Genomic DNA, 17,918 nt, shown 5'->3' on the forward strand with positions numbered 1-17,918 from the left:
CTATTTCTGGCCAATTTGTATGCCATTTCCTTGGCTTTAATACTATCCCTGATTTCCCTAGATAGCCACGGTTGAGCCACCTTCCCTTTTTTATTTTTACTCCAGACAGGAATGTACAATTTTTTTTTTTTTTTTTTTTTTTTTTTTTTAAAAAAAATTCATGTCCAATCGTTATCCAATCGTTACAATTCTTTGTCAAACGCCAGAGGTCACCCTGCACCAGTCAAGGATCACTCTGCGCCAATGCTCTTAGCCAAAAGGCCTAGAGCCACTGCACCGTTCCTGGAAGTACTGCAATACCAGGTTCGTGCCATGGAGGTGGATGGGTCAGGTCCCCCACACACCTCCGTGGAGGTGGATGGGTCACCAATCCCACCCACCTCCTGTTTACAAAAATGTAAGCATATACCTTCCTGACCAGGGAGGAACCACCCGGACGTCATGGTGGCTGGTCAGGTTAGTTATGCAGATCTTAGCCAAAAGGCCGAGAAGCCAGACAGGAATGTACAATTGTTGTAATTCATCCATGCGGTCTCTAAATGTCTGCCATTGCCCATCCACAGTCAACCCCTTAAGTATCATTAGCCAATCTATCTTAGCCAATTCATGCCTCATACCTTCAAAGTTACCCTTCTTTAAGTTCTGGACCATGGTCTCTGAATTAACTGTTTCATTCTCCATCCTAATGCAGAATTCCACCATATTATGGTCACTCTTCCCCAAGGGGCCTTGCACAATGAGATTGCTAATTAATCCTCTCTCATTACACAACACCCAGTCTAAGATGGCCTCCCCCCTAGTTGGTTCCTCGACATATTGGTCTAGAAAACCATCCCTTATGCATTCCAGGAAATCCTCCTCCACCGTATTGCTTCCAGTTTGGCTAGCCCAATCTATGTGCATATTAAAGTCACCCATTATAACTGCTGCACCTTTATTGCATGCACTCCTAATTTCCTGTTTGATGCCCTCCCCAACATCACTACTACTGTTTGGAGGTCTGTACACAACTCCCACTAACGATTTTTGCCCTTTAGTGTTCTGCAGCTCTACCCATATAGATTCCACATCATCCAAGTTTCCTTCAATTTTTCTTTTTGTTTTCTCCAGTTTCGGACACAGCTTTCTCCGACACCAAACAGCTTTGCAGCTTTAACGTTGTTGCTTTGTTCCGCTTTGGCAACAACTTGCAGCTTAAATTTGGCAGTATATTTCTTCGCAGATCTTTTCTCCATAGTGGCTAAGGGTAGAATGTAAAAATATATTTGTCATAGTTTACTACCTTAGATGAGATTTGGAACGAAATACGGTAACTGTTTATTATCGTAATGAGAAACAGCAAAACAGCTGTTTCTCATTCGGTTGTTTACGGCGGAAGAGTCGTTTCATGATTCGGTTATTAAGGTCTGTATTCGATTGTTGTTATGTGTTAGGGTACTTGTTACGTGTTGGGTACTTGTTAAACTTGTTTGAAAGCCTAGCCTAGTGTCATCTGGTATCTCAAAAAAAGTGACTCGCATGATACATAAGATATATGATAAATTCATGTTTTGGGGACGAAAATTTAGGGGTCGCATGATACGCGAGATCGTAGGATACGCGAGTATATACGGTAACTGAAAATGACTTTTTTTAAACTACAGCACACTTGCTAGTTATATTGGTGTACAGTAGTCAGTTTCTTATAAATTAAAAAATGATATTCAAAAGATTTAAAACATGTCTACTTGTGTCCTTGCGCCTAAAGAAAAAAAAAAGTTTCATTTTAAGAGCCTCTTCGCAGGCCTGCAAACATTTTTACGCAATTAGTAGAAACTCACAATAATGGTTAATTCGATCTGGGGACAAGGCCAGTTTTGAGGTTGGGGCCAGTTACTAGCATGATGATTTTTAAAAAAACTCGTGCTAATGATCACGGAAACTCGATTTGAGCTTGAAATTGCACAATCTTTGTTGCGTTGGCTTGGACTAATTGTGCTGCAAAGATCAGCGCAAACTTCAGGCTATTATATTTATTGACCTACAGGAGTTCAGAAAGGCCTTAGCTATGCAGAGCATCTTAATACAGAGCTCTGCTTTAAAGTTGTATTTCTTGCACCTTGATGGAGATTTACCTTGCCCCTTCTGTCTATTGTATCCGATCCAATATCATACATCCTGTTGCAAATTGAACTGGTGCTTTTACTTGTTAAAGCTAATGGGTCATTTGTTTTACAGGGAAACAGATTTTCAAGAGACGTTACAAAGCCAGAAGGAACTTACAAAAGAAATTGATAGAAAAGGATCTTTTTCAACCGATGAGGGGAGCAAAGGTAAGTGTCTGGTGAAATAACTTAAATATTAGCCTAGCTGTTCTGTAACGTTTGAAATTACTTTAGTTCATAAAAATGTGAACACATGTGCTTCCTATGTGAACTACAAAGCAAGGTAAAATTCTCACTGGTGTGCTGAGCTTTTGAAGACACTTCCATCCATCTGTTTTTACTTTTTTTTTTCAAATGACTTGTACCCTTTACCATTTTCTTTAATTTTTTGCTATTGGGCCAAACATCTGTAATTGCCTCTATATTATGGGTGGGGAAAGGGAGTGAAGTGGAACAAGAAATCCGTACAGACATTCAGAAGAGATAGCCAGGCTTCCACAAGACAAAGGGAGCTTTGTACCTTCCATCAGTTCTGCAATCGGCTTCAACTGTGGAGTAAGTGTAAATCCTTCTGAGCTCAGTTTACTTACCTGGGCATTGTTAGGCTGAGGAGAGGAGAGGAGAGGAGAGGAGAGGAGAGGAGCACTGTGGAATTCCCTTGCCAATAATACTTCCTAGTTTGGCTAAATTGTTGTTGTCAAAGATTCACACATCTGCCTCATATTCCTCTGACTCTAGGCTTCCCACTGTTTGGAAAAACTAGTCTTTTTATAATCATTTTCTCCAATGATAATTCTTTTACATTAACACAATTGCCATCGCTCCCAAGAATGTGAGATTAGGGGATCCAGAAGTTAAGTAGATTTTTTTCTTAAAAGTGTGTTATAAGTAGGACAGTTAGAATAAAATAAAGCAAGATAATTGGAGGGGCAAAACAGATGATGGAAAATGTTTACTTTTATTCATATAAAATTACTCTGACTGTGTAGTTATGGATAGCAGTAAATAAAGAGAATCCTGAAATTTGAGTAGCTCTATTACTGTAATCATAAAGCGAACTGAAAAGTATTTTTTCCAGTGAAATGAGCACTTCCCTGAACCTGCATGCAACCTAAGAGTTAAATGTTTATGGTTGGACGGATGGAAAGAAAAAAATAAATTGCATTTATATCACTTGTTTTACTTACTCTGGATGTCACAGCACTTTACAGCCAATCAATTACTTTTGAAGTGTACTCGTTGCGTAGGCTGCAAGCTTTAAAGACTCTGGCTTCACTAGTAACAAGTAGTAAATTGCTAGTTTTGAACACATTGTTGTCCATATTTTTTTGAAAGTCTGAAGTGAGACTACAGTGTATTCAGGTTTTTTCATGTTTTTTTTAAAGTGGGAACATAGAATTTATTTTTCCCAATGAAAAAGGATAAGTAAATAATTTTCTGAAAGACTTTCTTCTCCACCTCTCTTTCAGATGAAGGTTCAGAAGATTATGGTACTCTACTTAGGCTTGTTTCTTTTGTTAAAAAGTCCAAAGCAATTGCACAGGACAGTTACAGGGATTCATTAAACTGTCCTTCAAATCCGCTTCATGGAGAGACCAAACCATATAGCTCAGGATTACGGTAATTATTTTTCTTGTAGAATATCCAGCAACTTTTTTTTAAATTCAATCAACTGGTAAAAATGCATTTGTTGCAATAAGATTGTTTTCGTATTTGCAGCACTGAATTTTGCTATCCATAAGCTTGTAGCACAAAAAAATCTTTATGGTAACTAATAAAAGACATGTGATAGCTGATAATTTGATGAGACCCTGAAAGTCACAAACCCATTCAAGAAATGTTCTATTTGGGTCATAAATGGTTTATAATAATGAACTTGCATTTTATTGCTCTTAATAAGGGAGCATGAATATCCAAGACAGCGAGAAAAACAGAGATCTGGAGAGAGAAGTGGACCTCTGCGAGATCGTTCCAGAAGTCCAAGTTCCTGTGATGGTCATTATCAAGAAAAAAAAATAGATTATGATCAAGAGAGGCAGCAGACTCATCAAAGAATTCACTTTGAGAATTCTCCTCGGATAGATCACCCAGACAGAAGCCGAGAGCAAAGAGACAACTTTGGCCAAGAAAGGCCTTGTGACTCTATGAGGTATCCCTCTATAAATAGTGATCCTTGGCATGTTGTGGAATAAAACAAGAAAAGGACAGAGAGTACCAATTTTAATGGTATGTGTGTTGATTTTTGTTGTCGTTACTTGGACATGAGACCTGTATATAATAAAACGTTGAATATCTTGTAAATGAATCCACAGTGATGAACTGAACTCTAATCTTCCACGCAGGATTCCAACAAAATATATTTTCAAATAGTCTGTATAGGCATGTAGCCAATAATGTTTCTGTTATAAGATCAGCTGTTGTATACTGTTGATTAATCATTGCCCCTTGCATTTTCAATTTTTCTCCCTTATTCAGGTCCCCATATGCCATCCATGCCCTTAAACAAGAGACTGGTGACTTAGTACAGTGTCTCTACCAACAGTTAGTGGATCTCATTAATTGAATTGATTGCAGTATACAAAATCCAAGTGTGGATTTTTACTAATGTCACTCCCATTTATTATAAAATATTGTCATTTTTTGCAGGGATGGAGAGAAAGAGGGAAATGATTCCTGGGACACCTGGAGATAATGGCAAAGCACTGAGTTTTTTTTCTCCGCTAGAGTAAATAGTGGTAGAAAGTTGTTTAATGCATAGAAAAATGTGGAAGTTAAAACACATCAACGGGCCATTTGATTTGGCTTGACCAGTCCATGTCACCGTTCACCCTCTGTGTAAATAAGTCCTAATCACATTTAGCTGCCCTGTTCCCATATCCCTTTTTCTTCATCCACCTATCCATTCTAATCTTAAATGTTAACTTTGTTTATGCCTCAACCACTAATCCTGGGACTCAATTCCAAAGCTTCACAACTCGAGATGTTTTGTTGTGCTCAGTTCTAAATCTCTTGCATTTAATTTTTTAATCTATGGCCCCCTTGTTCTACGCCCTCTACTACTAGAAAGTGTGCTTCTATCTACTGTCCCATCCTATCGTAGATTTAAACACTTATAAAATCTGTTTTTCTGATGTAAATGCCTCAACTCTTCAAGTCTGTCTTTGTATTGCATTTCCTCATACCATAATGAATCTGCTTTCACCATCATCATCATAGACAGTCCCTCGGAATCGAGGAGAGGAAGACTTGCTTCCACTCTTAGCATGAGTTCTTAGGTGGCTGTACAGTTCAATACAAGAATCAGTCTGTCACAGGTGGGCGTGTACCCTCTCTAAATCCTCGCACTCCTTGCTATAATATTGAGGTCAAAATTGCATATTCAACTGAAGTTTTATTAAGGTTTTGTACAGGCGCATCATTACTTCTTGGCTTTTATGTTCTATACTTGTAATGTAATGTAATATAATATAATATAGCAGGAGTTTCATTAGCTTTTCTTAATACCTTATCAACCGGAGGTGATGCCTTTAACGTCCTCTAAATCTGTACCCCCAAATCTCTCTGCTCTTCCACATCACCGAGCCAACTTCTATTACTGTTTCTAAAATAAAAGAAATTACCAACATGCCACACACTTACTGACATTGAATTCTATCTGCCACTTTTTAGTGTGTTCCCCTATCTTATCAATAATCCTTACAGCTTACTTTGGTCTTCTCAAATATTGGCTATCTTGCTTATTTTGCTATTTACAAATTATCACACCACTCTCTCTAGGCCCATGTCCAAATAATTTGATATACACAGTGAACAAAATTAGCCCCAGAACTCAACCGTGTGGGACACCACTACCAACTTCCAACCACTATGGAATATTGCCCTTAACTCCTCCTTTCTATTTTCTTCCCATCTAATCAATACTATGTTCCTCAATCTTCTCAAAAATCTGCATGGCACCTTGTCGAAAGCTTTCCTAAAGTCCCAAGCACACTGCATCTATGTGTACAATAGGCTACCTGTTTTGCGTGGCTTTTGATGACTTGGATATTGGGGAAGTGGTAATCTTATGGATACGTGAAAGGTGATGCTAGCCCGTAACCCCCCTTGTAACTAAAACCTTTACCTCTCTGTTAATAGTGATGTTTCAGACTGTTGCTGGAATGCAAATGTCATCAATCAGTGATTGTCTGTGTAACTCTATGCACTGTCATTTGTGTTCTACAGGTTTGATTTTTTTTTAAATCACACTTTCAATGAAATTTAATGCGCTTTTGAAAATAATTCAAATGTTAAGAATATTGGGCCTTCATTCCAGATAAATCATACTTGGAAAGGGCATAGTGGCTTCAGGGAGAGTGCTGGATAGACTTGAAGAAATAAATAGTTTAATAGATACCTATTACGGTTACCTCTGACACTTGCATTTCCCTTTCCAGATCAACTTTTTGTGCTAAAATGTTGACCTTTTTAGGGTTTGACTGCTGCCTGCAAACATACTGTATTCTATTGATGCAATATTGACGTGATTGTTCCCTGTTTGTAATTTTTTCATATTTTTAAGTGACACTTAAACTATCCAATGCCTTATGCAATTCAGAAACTTATAAAGACAACATAGGATAGTCCATTTCTGTCTACATGCTATCAGAATACTTGTTAGCAGAATATTTGTGTTCTCTTGTTGGAATTCTCAAATACTTGTATTTTTTTAAGTTTATTTCTGCTATCCTTTTCATTGTATCTTGGTAGAATGACTGAATCAGCTTTATGGTGTATGAGAAATGATGTGCGTCTGTGTAACTTGAGTAAAAGATTCAGTAAGTACTAATTTTAATGTTTAAGACTGTTAATCCACCAAGGAGAAATACATTGGCTATGGACAAAAATTAAATTTTTTTAACTTTGCGTTCACTTGTCAGTTACTCACTATCGAGTGTTTAGTGAAATGGTCTGAAACTAAAATGATACACAGGCGTGTTGATGACCAAGCAAGTTAACTATTAATATTCAAGACCCATGAATAAAAATTCGGGTTGATTTTGTATGAACCAAGGAATACTCTCCACAAAATGAACTTAGCAGCACATGTAATGAATGAAAATGCTGGTTTTTCTGCACAGTCTCTGAAACTGTTTCTGGTCAGGGCAGTTGGCGAATTGCTGAACGTGTTTTATTTTAGCTGTCTTTGGGGTTGCAGGGCAGGATTATGAATTTGTCCTCTTGCCTTTCCCCACCACTCCTGTGGCTGCAGTCATTAAAATCTTTATTGTGGCTTGCAGCGTGATGATGCGCACTTGGTTTATATTTCAGTGCTGATGGCATTGGCAATCATCACCTCTCACAGTTGGAAAAGTTGTGTACCTACCTCCGGATGATAGAATTTTTAAATAATAAATGCTATGAAACTTTGGAGGAATGGAAGCTGCTTAATTATTTTTATTGCATTTTGTTTCATTATGCTCCAGGTTGATGCTGGTAATGCATGAGGAAGGATAATGGATTTTTCATAATATTGCATAATTGTTATAATTAAATCTAATGGCAGACCATCCTGTACCTTTTTTAAAATCCAGCGCACGTGCATTACTAACGCACAGGACAATTCAAAAATAAAGCCTAAGGGAGCACTGCTAAAATAAACTAGGCATAGTGGGATAGATTTTGACTTGGGGCGACCGGTGGGTGAGTTGATGGGATCAGCTGTTAGATCATGAGTGGACTGCTCAACCAATTTTGACAGTGTGGCCTCATTTGCATCTCATTGGCAGGCTGACCACATGTTTGCATCAGTGACTGGTAGGATTTCCACTGGTCGTGGAACAAATTTAAATGGTGAATGCACCTTTTCACTCAGCAAATGATCACCGTGTCAGCTGTGGCTCAGTGGGTAGCACATTCGCATCCGAGTTAGAAGGTTGCAGGTTCAAATCCCACTCCAGGAACTTGAGCACACAAACTCTAGGCTGACACTCCAGTCCAGTGCAGTATTGAGGGAGTGTTGTACTGTCGGAGGTGCAGTTTTTCAGATGAGATGTTAAACCGAGGCCCTGTCTGCTCCTTCAGGTGGATATAAAAGATCCCATGGCACAATTTCAAAGAAGAGCAGGGGCGTTATCCCTGGTGCCCTGGCCAATATTTATTCCTCAATTAACATGACAAAAACAGATTATCTGATCATTATCACATTGCTGTTTGTGGGAGCTTGCTGTGTGCAAATTGGCTGCCTCGTTTCCCACATTACAACAGTGACTACACTCCAAAAAGTACTTCATTGGCTGTAAAGTGCTTTGGGATGTCCGTTGGTCATGAAAGGTGCTACATTAAGATAAAAGGAAGCTTATGACAAATACCGAGAACTCAACACTGCAGAAACTCTAGAGGAGCATAAGAATTGCAGGGGTGCAATTAAAAAAGATACAAGAAAGCAAAAGGAGAGAACGAAAGAATATTGGCAAGTAAAATCAGGGCAAACCTAAAGATGTTTTATAACTACATTGCAAGCAAGAGGATAACTAGAGAAAGAGTGGGGCCTATTAGAGACCATAAAGGAAATCTGTATGTGGCAGTGGAAGACGTGGTAGGATTCTTGATGAATACTTTGCATCCATTTTCACGAGTGGGGCGATGCAGACTTTGCAATGAGGGAGGAGGAGTGTAAAATATTGAGAGAGAGAGAGAGAATGAGAATGAATTCAGGGGCTTAGCAGCTTTGAAAGTGGATAAATCCCCAGACCTGGATGAAATGTATCACAGGCTGTTAAGAGAAGCAAAAGAGGAAATAGCAGAGGTTCTGACCATCACTTCCCAATCCTCTCTGGCTACAGGTGTTATGCTGGAGGACTGCTAATGTTGAACCTTTATTTAAAAAAGGAGAAGGGGATAAATAAAACTGAGTAATTACAGGCCAGTCAGCCTAACCTCAGTGGTGGGAAAATTATTGGAAAAAATCCTGAGGGACAGGATAAATCTTCACTTGGGAAGACTGGGATTAATCAAGGACAGTCGGCATGGATTTAAGAACATTGGAGCAGTAGGCTATTTGGCCCCTCGAGCCTGCTCTGCCATTTAATAAAATCATCAAATCAGCTCCACTTCCCTGCCTGCTCCCCATAATCCTTTATTCCCTTATCGCTCAAAAATCTGTCTACCTCCGCCGTAAATATATTCAATGACCCAGCCTCCACGGTGCTCTCGGGTGGAGAATTCCACAGATTTACAACCCTCAGAAAAGAAATTCCTCCATCTCAGTTTTGAATGGGCAACCGCCATTCTGAAACTATGCCCCCTAGTTCTAGATTCCACTGAGTAGAAATATCCTCTCTGCATCTACCTTGTCAAGCCCCCTCACTATCTTGTATGTTTCAATAAGATCACCCCTCATTCTTCTTAACTCCAGTGAGTATAGACCCTATCTACTTGACCTATCTTCATAAGTCGACCCTCTCATCTCTGCAATCAACCTAGTGAACCTTCTCTAAACAGCCTCCAGTGCAAGTATTTCCTTTCTTAAATAAGGAGAACAAAACTACATAGTACTCCAGGGTATTGGGGAGGCCACACCTATACAGTTGTAGCAGGACTTTTCTGCTTTTATACTGCATCCCCTTTGCAATAAAGAGTGGGGGGCAGTACACTGGAGTGGGAGGCAGCAGACTGGAGGGAAGGTCGTGTCTGACTAACTTGATAGAATTTTTCGAGTAGGGTCGAAGAGGACAGTGCGTATGATGTAGCGTGTATGGATTTTAGCAAAGCTTTTGCTGAGGTCCCCCATGGAAGATTGGTCACGAAGGTAATAGCTCATGTATCCAGGGAAAAGTGGCAAGTTGGAGCCAAAATTGGCTCAGAGGCAGGAAGGAAGTGGTAATAGTTGATGGGTGTTTTTGTGACTGGAAGGCTGTATCCAGTGGGGTTCTGCAGGACGCAGTGCTGGGTCCCTTGCTTTGTGGTATATAAATGACTTGGACTTAAATGTTGGGGGTATGATTAAAGTTTGCAGATGAGACTAAAATAGGCAGTATGGTTGATAATGAAGAAGAAAGCTGCGGACTGCAGGAAGTTATCAATGAACTGGTCAGGTGGGCAGAACCGTGGCAAATGGAATTTATTCCGGATAAGTTTGAGGTAATGCATTTGGGGAAGTCTCAAGGCAAGGCAATACATATTAAATGGTCCGACACTGAAAAGTGTAGAGGAACCAAGGAATCTTTGAGTGCAGGTCCACAGATCCTTGAAGGTAGCAGGCTAGGTACATAAGGTGGTTAAGAAGGCATATGGAATACTTGCCTTTTATTAGTCAGGGCATGAAATATAAGAGTATGGGAGGTTATGCTTGAACTGAATAAAACACTGGTTAGGCCGCAGCTGGAGTACTGTGCAGTTCTGGTCACCACATTACAGGAAAGATGTGATTGCAGTGGAAAGTGCAGAGGAGATTTACAAGAATGTTGCATGGACTGGAGAATTTTGGCTATGAGGAAAGGTTGAAGATGCTGGGCCTGTTTTCTTTGGAACAGAGGAGGCTAAGGGGAGACCTGATTAACATGTATAAAATTGAGGGGCCTGGATAGGAAGCACCCTGTTTCCCTTGGCAGAGGGGGAAACAACCAGGGGGTTATAGATTAAAAATAATTGGGGGGAGGTTTAGAGGAGATATTTTGGGAAATGTCTTCACCCAGAGGGTGGTGGGGGTCTGGAACTCACTGCCTGAAAGGGCGGTAGTGGCAGGAACCCTCACCACATTTAAAAGATATGTGTTTAAAGTGCTGTAACCTACAGGCCTACGGACCAAGAGCTGGAAAGTGGGATTGGGTTGGATGGTCAGCTGGCGCGGGCACGATGGGCTGAAATGGCCGCCTTCCGTGCTCTAAATTTATGATTCTATGATTAATGCAAGTCTTTCTTTCAAATTGTGGCTGATGCAGTGGTTTAATTCACAGATTGCAAAGACAAGAGCTCCTAGGTTCCGCAACACAGTAGGAGTAGTCCTAGTGGAGTAGGAGAGGGCATGCAGACAGGTCCGCTTCCTCTCAGCAGCAAGCCTGGATTTGTAAATGCCTGGACCATCATCCCAAGGACACAGGATCAGTGCACGAAGAAGTTGAATGACCCGACGAGGACAGCAAGGGTGAGACTGGTCTTCCTGCATAGTCACTCTGCATTAGACCTTGCCACACCAATTTTCTGCCCCCCACCATCCCTCCCAATACTTCAAATCTTCCCTCCCCCGCTATACATGTTTCTCGTCCAATCATAGCAGGTCACCGCACCAACTCATTGCAATCACACACTCACCTGCCGCTGATGCCCTCTGGCACAAACAGCAGTCTGCATTCACCTGATCAAAACTAGAAGGCCTGTCACTCTTCTGCTAACTCATTATACATATCTCAATGTGCTAATTTTGCATATGACCACTTCCCTATCCTTCTCCCAATCTGATCCTTCTCCCTTTCTGCATACAGATGAAGATGTCCACACAACTGAATAGCACGTTACAAGAACCATGCACTAACTCCAACTCCTTTTTGCAGGAGAAGCTGGTACACAACAAGAGGAAGAGGACCAGAAGTGAGTGCGGGGGGCAGTATCCATCCAGGCCCAGATGGAGAAGAAAGACATGCTCAATAGTGGTGAAGGCAGCTCGAGGAGCATAAAGAATGGCAAGGCTGAAGGCAGCGCTTAGGGAGCTTGCCTTTTTATTTTACCTTTCTAGCAATCATACACAGGCAGTGTGGTACTCTGATGCTGCCTCGCACTGCCAGTCAGCTGCTGCTATGCAACTATTTCCTACCATGCTGAAATGTGACCCTCTTCCCTTTCTCTAGGTTCTTCTCATTACTTAGACCCTGCAAGAGAAGACTGAGGAGGCCAACCCTCCAGAAGAAGCAGTCACTCACTTCATGTTTCACAATCACCCATATAAAATTGGCACCATGATTGGGATAGATAATTCCTTCGATAATGATACCCAAGGTGATTCACAGAGCTCGAGTAAGCAGGGACTAGTAGGAAGAGTAGCCCAGGAAGTGGTGGCTCCCCAGATGGCAAAGCCAGGTCCTAGCTCTGTTGAGGAGGATAGAAATGCCAACTTTGGATGCCATGTCCATAAAAGAAAACTACATAATTATTGCACCAATAATTATTGATGGTATTGGGCAATCTGCCTTGGAGTTGATGCAATTTGCCTGAGAGTATGGAGAAGTATATTTCCAGCTTGTACTGCATTTTGTCTAGTGGCATTAGTGCTCTGTAGTCTACCATGAATGTGTGGTCACCTCCCTGAATGCTCTTGTCGCTTTGATCGAAGCGCCAACTAGTGTTGTTCAGGCTCTGCGCTCCATTATCACTGCTGACTTTGAAAGACTATTGAACCATGTGGAAAAGGGCTTCAATCGCATCTCTGATCTCCTACAGTCTGCTCTCCTGCGGATTCGTGGAAGTGATGAGCCGCAGGTCCATGGGAGTCATCCTCTCTCATGATGACAGCAAGTCAACTCCCTTGCTGCCCACTCAACAAACGCTTGCCATGGTGCATGAAACCCAGCTAAGCTAGACTGCCCTGGCAGCAGCCGAGTTATTACAGTCTGCAGTTGAGCCCTCATAGCCCTGAGCACCTGAAGGTTGCCGATGATGAACATCTCTAGGGCCCTCATTTAAGCATCGTTACCTTTCCTCACCCATGCTCAATGACTGGAGGAGCGCCTCGTAAGAGCAGTAGAAGAGACAGTAAATCACTTAATGAAAGAACTGTGGGCTATCTTGTGTTATGGTAGTTGTATCAGCCATTTAAAAAGTTACATGTAACTTTGCAACTTTGTCTGCAGTCTGGGTTTTTAGTGGACACTGATCTTACAGTGGTCGATGGCATCTATGTCATAGTTGATCAGTGTATGGAAGTTCATACGGTATAGTTAATTATTCATCTGGGGTTGAGAGATTGGGTGGGTGGATGGTCTTGTTCAGCTGAATCTGTTGGTGCAGAGTCCACGCTACATGCTGGTACTGGCTTCTATCAACTTCTCCATCTTTGTTGTCCTTAACATCGCCTGTCTCCACCCCTGCCTCAGCTCATCTGCTGCTGAAACTATCAGCCATGCCTTTGTTACCTCTTAAGACTCAACTATTCCAACATACTCCTGGCTGGCCTCCAACATTCTACCCTCAGTAAACTTGAGATCATCCAAAACTCGGCTGCCCGTGTCTTAACTAGCACCAAGTCACGCTGACCTACATTGGCTCCTGATTAAGCAATGTCTCGATTTCAAAATTCTCATCCTTGTCTTCAAACCCCCTCTATTGCCTAGCCCCTCCCTATCTCTATAACCTCGTCCAGTCCCACAACCCCCGAGATATCTGTGCTCCTAATTCTGCCCTCTTGAGCATCTCTGATTATAATCACTCATCCATTGGTGGCCATGCTTCTGTTGCCTTGGCCCTATGTTCTGGAATTCCCTCTCTACACCTTTCCATTGCTCTACCTTTCTTTCCTCCTTTTTAAGATGCTCCTTAAAACCGACCTCTTTGACTAAACTTTTGGTCATCTGCCCTAATTTCTCCTTGCTGGCTCAGTGTCAAATATTTGTCTTATAATATTCCTGTGAAGCACCTTGGGACGTTTTACTATGTTAAAGATGCTTTCTAACTGAAAGTTGTTGTTGTAGTACAGCAAAGTTGTGGAGGGTGTAGCGCACCACAGAAATCCAGGACACACGTTGTGGGGGCTTTCTGTAATTAATTCCACAATCTACTAAGGCATCGAAAGTGTTGATTCAGCCCACCAATTGTCTCCTATTATGGTTTGTGTGTTGCTATGGCTCACATAACTGTTCAGCCAGGGAGTGAGGGTTCTGAAGAAGTGCCATTAGCCATTTGTATAGAGAGTACCCCTTGGCCTCCAGTCACTAGCCTGTGACCTGCTTATGTTTATCAAACAGCGAGGAGGATGGTAGACGACTGCATTATATATGCATCATAGTAGCTGCCAGGGAACTGGACCCACACCTGCATGATTCTCTGCCAGTGATTAGCGCAAGCTGCATGTTAAGGGTGTGTTACCTTTCATGTGCCCATGCTCTGATGGCCATAAATGTAATCAATGGCTGCCTGTACGTGGAACACTGAAATGGCAGCAAACCCCTCAGCTTTTTCCCTGTTGACCAGAGGTGTCCATTGGGAACCTGATGTAATTATTTGCCTTGGCGAAAAGAACGTCCATAACCTGCTAAATGCAGGCATGGGCTGTGTAGAAGAGCATGCCAGAAGAAGCACCAGGCATACCTAAGAATGAAGTGTCATCCTTGGGAAGTTGCAACACAGAACTACATGCATGCTAAACAGCGGAAACCGCCTGCTGTAGACCGAGCTAAGTGATCCCACAATCAATGAACCAGATCAAAGTTCTGCAGTCTTGCCACATCCAGTCGTGAATGGTGATGGGCAACTAAACAACTAATGGGAGGAGAAGGCTCCTTGAATAACCCCATCCTCAATGATGGCAGAGCCCAGCACCCGAGTGCAAAAGACAAGGCTTTTGCACCATAATCAGTCTTAAGGGCCGAGTGGCTGATGCATATCTGTCTCCTCCTGAGGTAAACGTATCAGGAAAGGATAAATGGGCTGGGTTTCTTCTGATAAAAGAAGGTTGAGGGATAACCTAATAGAGGTCTTTAAAATTATGAGAGGTTTTGATAGGGTGGATACAGCGAATGTTTCCACTTGTAGAGAAGAGCATAACTAGAGGAAGAAGGGAATAGAGGGTTACGCTGATATATTTAGATGAGGAAAGCTGGAAGGAGGCTCGAGTGGAGCACGACGCCGGCATAGACTAGTTGGGCCAAATGGCTTGTTTTTGTGCCGTATATCCTATGTAATCACAGAAGCCAGCCTTCAACCAGTTCGATTCACTCCACATGATATCCAGAAACGGCTAAGCACACTGGATACAGCAAAGGCTATGAGCCCTGACAACATCCCGGCTGCAGTGCTGAAGACTTTTGTTCTAGAACTGGCCATGCCTCTAGCCACACTGTTCCAGTACAACTACAACACTGGCATCTACCTGACAATATAGAAAACTGTCCAGGTATGTCCTGTCCACAAAAAGCAGGACCAATTACATTCCCCCCCCCCCCCCCCCCCATCAGTCTATTCTCAATCATCAGCAAAGTAATGGAAGGTGTCGTCAATATTGCTATCAAGCAGCACTTACTTACCAATAACCTGCTCACCGATGCTTTGTTTGGGTTCCGCCAGGACCACTCAGCTCCAGACCTCATTACAGCCTTTGTAAAAACATGGACAAAATAGCTGAACTGCAGAGGTGATGTGAGAGTGACTGCCCTTGACATCAAGGCGGCATCAAGGAGCTCTAGTAAAATTGAAGTCAATGAGAATTTGGGAAAACTCCACTGGCTGGAGTCATACCTAACACAAAGGAAGATGGTTGTGGTTGTTAGAGGCTAATCATCTCAGCCCCAGGACATTGCTGCAGGAGTTCCTCAGGGCAGTGTCCTAGGCCCAAACATCTTCAGCTGCTTCATCAATGACCTTCCCTTCATCCTAAGATCAGAAGTGGGGATGTTTGCTGATGATTACAATGTTCAGTTCGATTTGCAACTTCTCAGAGAATGGAGCAGTCCATGCCCGTATGTAGCAAGACCTGGATGGCATTCAGGCTTGGGCTGAAAGTGGCAAGTAACATTCGCGTCACACAAGTGCCAGGCAATGACTGTCTCGATCAAGCGAGAGTCTAACCACCGCTCCTTAGCGTTCAGTGACATTACCATCACAGAATCCCCCACCATCAACATCCTGGGGGTCATCATTGAACAGAATTTTAACTGGACCAGCCATATAAATACTGTGGCTACAAGAGCAGGCCCGAGGCTCTGTAAGATCTGACAGAAGAGACTTATGTCTGTGACCACAACAAACCATGCTGGGTACAGGTATATTGTAAATAAGCACAACAGAATTTCTTAAGAAGTTTACTTCCAATACAAAGAAATAATACTTAACAAAGTGACAGTCTGTTCCTTGAAACCTCAACGGAAGCCCATTGAGTGACCGCAGCGCTGTCTCTTGCTGTGTTCTGTTGACTCTAGTCCTCCTCCAGTCTTCTGTGTTCGCGCTGCTTCCAAAGTTCAATAGCTGTTACTATTATGCCCTTTTCCTCCCATTCAAATGCTGTAAGAGTCTGCAGCTGTTGAAGCTTTACAATACATTATTCTAAGTCTTCGGCCTTTGACCTTCTATGTTATCTTTATCCTCCTTTCTGTAGAAGGAATCACTTCTCTGAGAACTATTATACAGACAACTTTACATTCAGTTCATTATTAAGCTTGGCTTTGCAAAATTAAAATAAGAAATGGTACATGCTACATACCTTTATCTTACTGATTAATATTCTGGTCTTGATCATTCTAGTTCGAAATGAAGCTTGTATCAGCAGTTACAAAAATGGTTAACATCATAATGGCTCAATCTACCATCATGCTTTACTTAAAAATGGTTAACATAAGCTTACACGCATTTGAGTTAATTTTATCATAATTAAACAAAAGTATTATTAAAACACTATCACAGCGTGCAGGTACATTTCATCTTACAATATCCCCACCTTGAGGCTGAGGAATTCTTTCCGACGCCTCACTTTATCATGATATTGGCTAGCCCTCTTCTGGATCAGCAGTATATCCAGATCAATTCACTACCTCCGATATCCATACCCTTTATGGCACTAACTTTGTTCTTTCTGAATTATGGAATGATTTTGGTTTTCCATCTTTAATCATTTTCATGGAATTTTGTGTTTTAATCATGGTTAATTGTAACCCTGTCTGATGCATCAGGTCTCTCAAATTGCAGGTGTAGAGCAGTAAGCATGAGTTGTGTTATAACCAATAAATGTGAAATTATTCTAATCCAGGAAGGGATCTCTATGGCTGTCCCTATTTCTCACCAATGTGTCGAATCTTCTATATTTGGAATTTGTTTAGCTATAGCTTTATTCCCTTGCTCTAATGTATAGTAATGCCGTTGGGAATCATTCACTTTTTTCATCAATCTTGTTAATGCCACAAGTAGTTCAGGGATGTCATAGCCACATTTAGTGACATAATCTTCCAGGTTTACATTCAAGTTATCTTTTACTTGTAAGATCTGTTGGTCAGGTGTGGCCACTGCAAGGAGTGTTTTCTCCCTATGACTGTGGTTTTGGTAGGCGTAATACAGTAGGTTCCAGAGTCTATTGAACGTTTAGTCCATGATAATGATTTTCTAAAGTTGTAAAACAATACCTTCCTTCCCTTAAATAGACCGTTCTGGTTCTTGCCTTTGATGATCCCGTCACTTCCATAGTCTAATTTGGCCCCTCTTTATTCCAATTGAAACCACATATGTCTTTTGAATGGTCATATAAATCATATGGGCAAATAAGGGCATCTTCACTTTTACTACATCCTTGCGGGTTTGGTTCTACCCAAGTTAGTTTTTCTAATTGAACCAACCATTGGAGTGCTGTCAGGAATTGACGTGACATTTCCTTTCATGACCCCTATTTTTCCTACTCTGAACAGAGGATTAGGCATGGTTCGATTCATAAGACTGGGTATTCATACAATTAGTCCCAATGGTTTCTGGTTCCCCACCTCATGACATTCATGTTTAACTGGATGGACCTCAATCAAATTCCTAATTTTACATAGTTCTGTATCATCATGATAATGAGACATTCCTGACAAATGTTTATTGGTTACCCAAGTGGAGAGACGTCCC

At 41.6% G+C, this 17,918-nt stretch overlaps 1 protein-coding gene and 1 pseudogene across 4 annotated transcripts in view; one reads left to right on the plus strand and one right to left on the minus strand.

Annotated features, from left to right (window-relative positions):
* LOC139227911 (cleavage and polyadenylation specificity factor subunit 6-like) overlaps positions 1 to 7,049 on the plus strand; it is a 68,718-nt gene extending 61,669 nt beyond the window's left edge. For all 4 annotated transcript variants that reach the window (XM_070859061.1, XM_070859062.1, XM_070859060.1 and 1 more), the window contains 3 exons: positions 2,218 to 2,312; positions 3,614 to 3,764; positions 4,045 to 7,049. In XM_070859061.1, the coding sequence (XP_070715162.1) occupies positions 2,218 to 2,312; positions 3,614 to 3,764; positions 4,045 to 4,336 (538 nt within the window). In that variant the 3' untranslated portion in view covers positions 4,337 to 7,049. The remainder of the gene's footprint in view (positions 1 to 2,217; positions 2,313 to 3,613; positions 3,765 to 4,044) is intronic.
* LOC139228389 (U2 spliceosomal RNA) lies at positions 267 to 496 on the minus strand (annotated as a pseudogene).
* Positions 7,050 to 17,918: the final 10,869 nt, after the last annotated feature.

Source organism: Pristiophorus japonicus, chromosome 17 (assembly GCF_044704955.1).
Source record: "Pristiophorus japonicus isolate sPriJap1 chromosome 17, sPriJap1.hap1, whole genome shotgun sequence".
In the NCBI taxonomy this organism is placed as follows: domain Eukaryota; kingdom Metazoa; phylum Chordata; class Chondrichthyes; family Pristiophoridae; genus Pristiophorus; species Pristiophorus japonicus.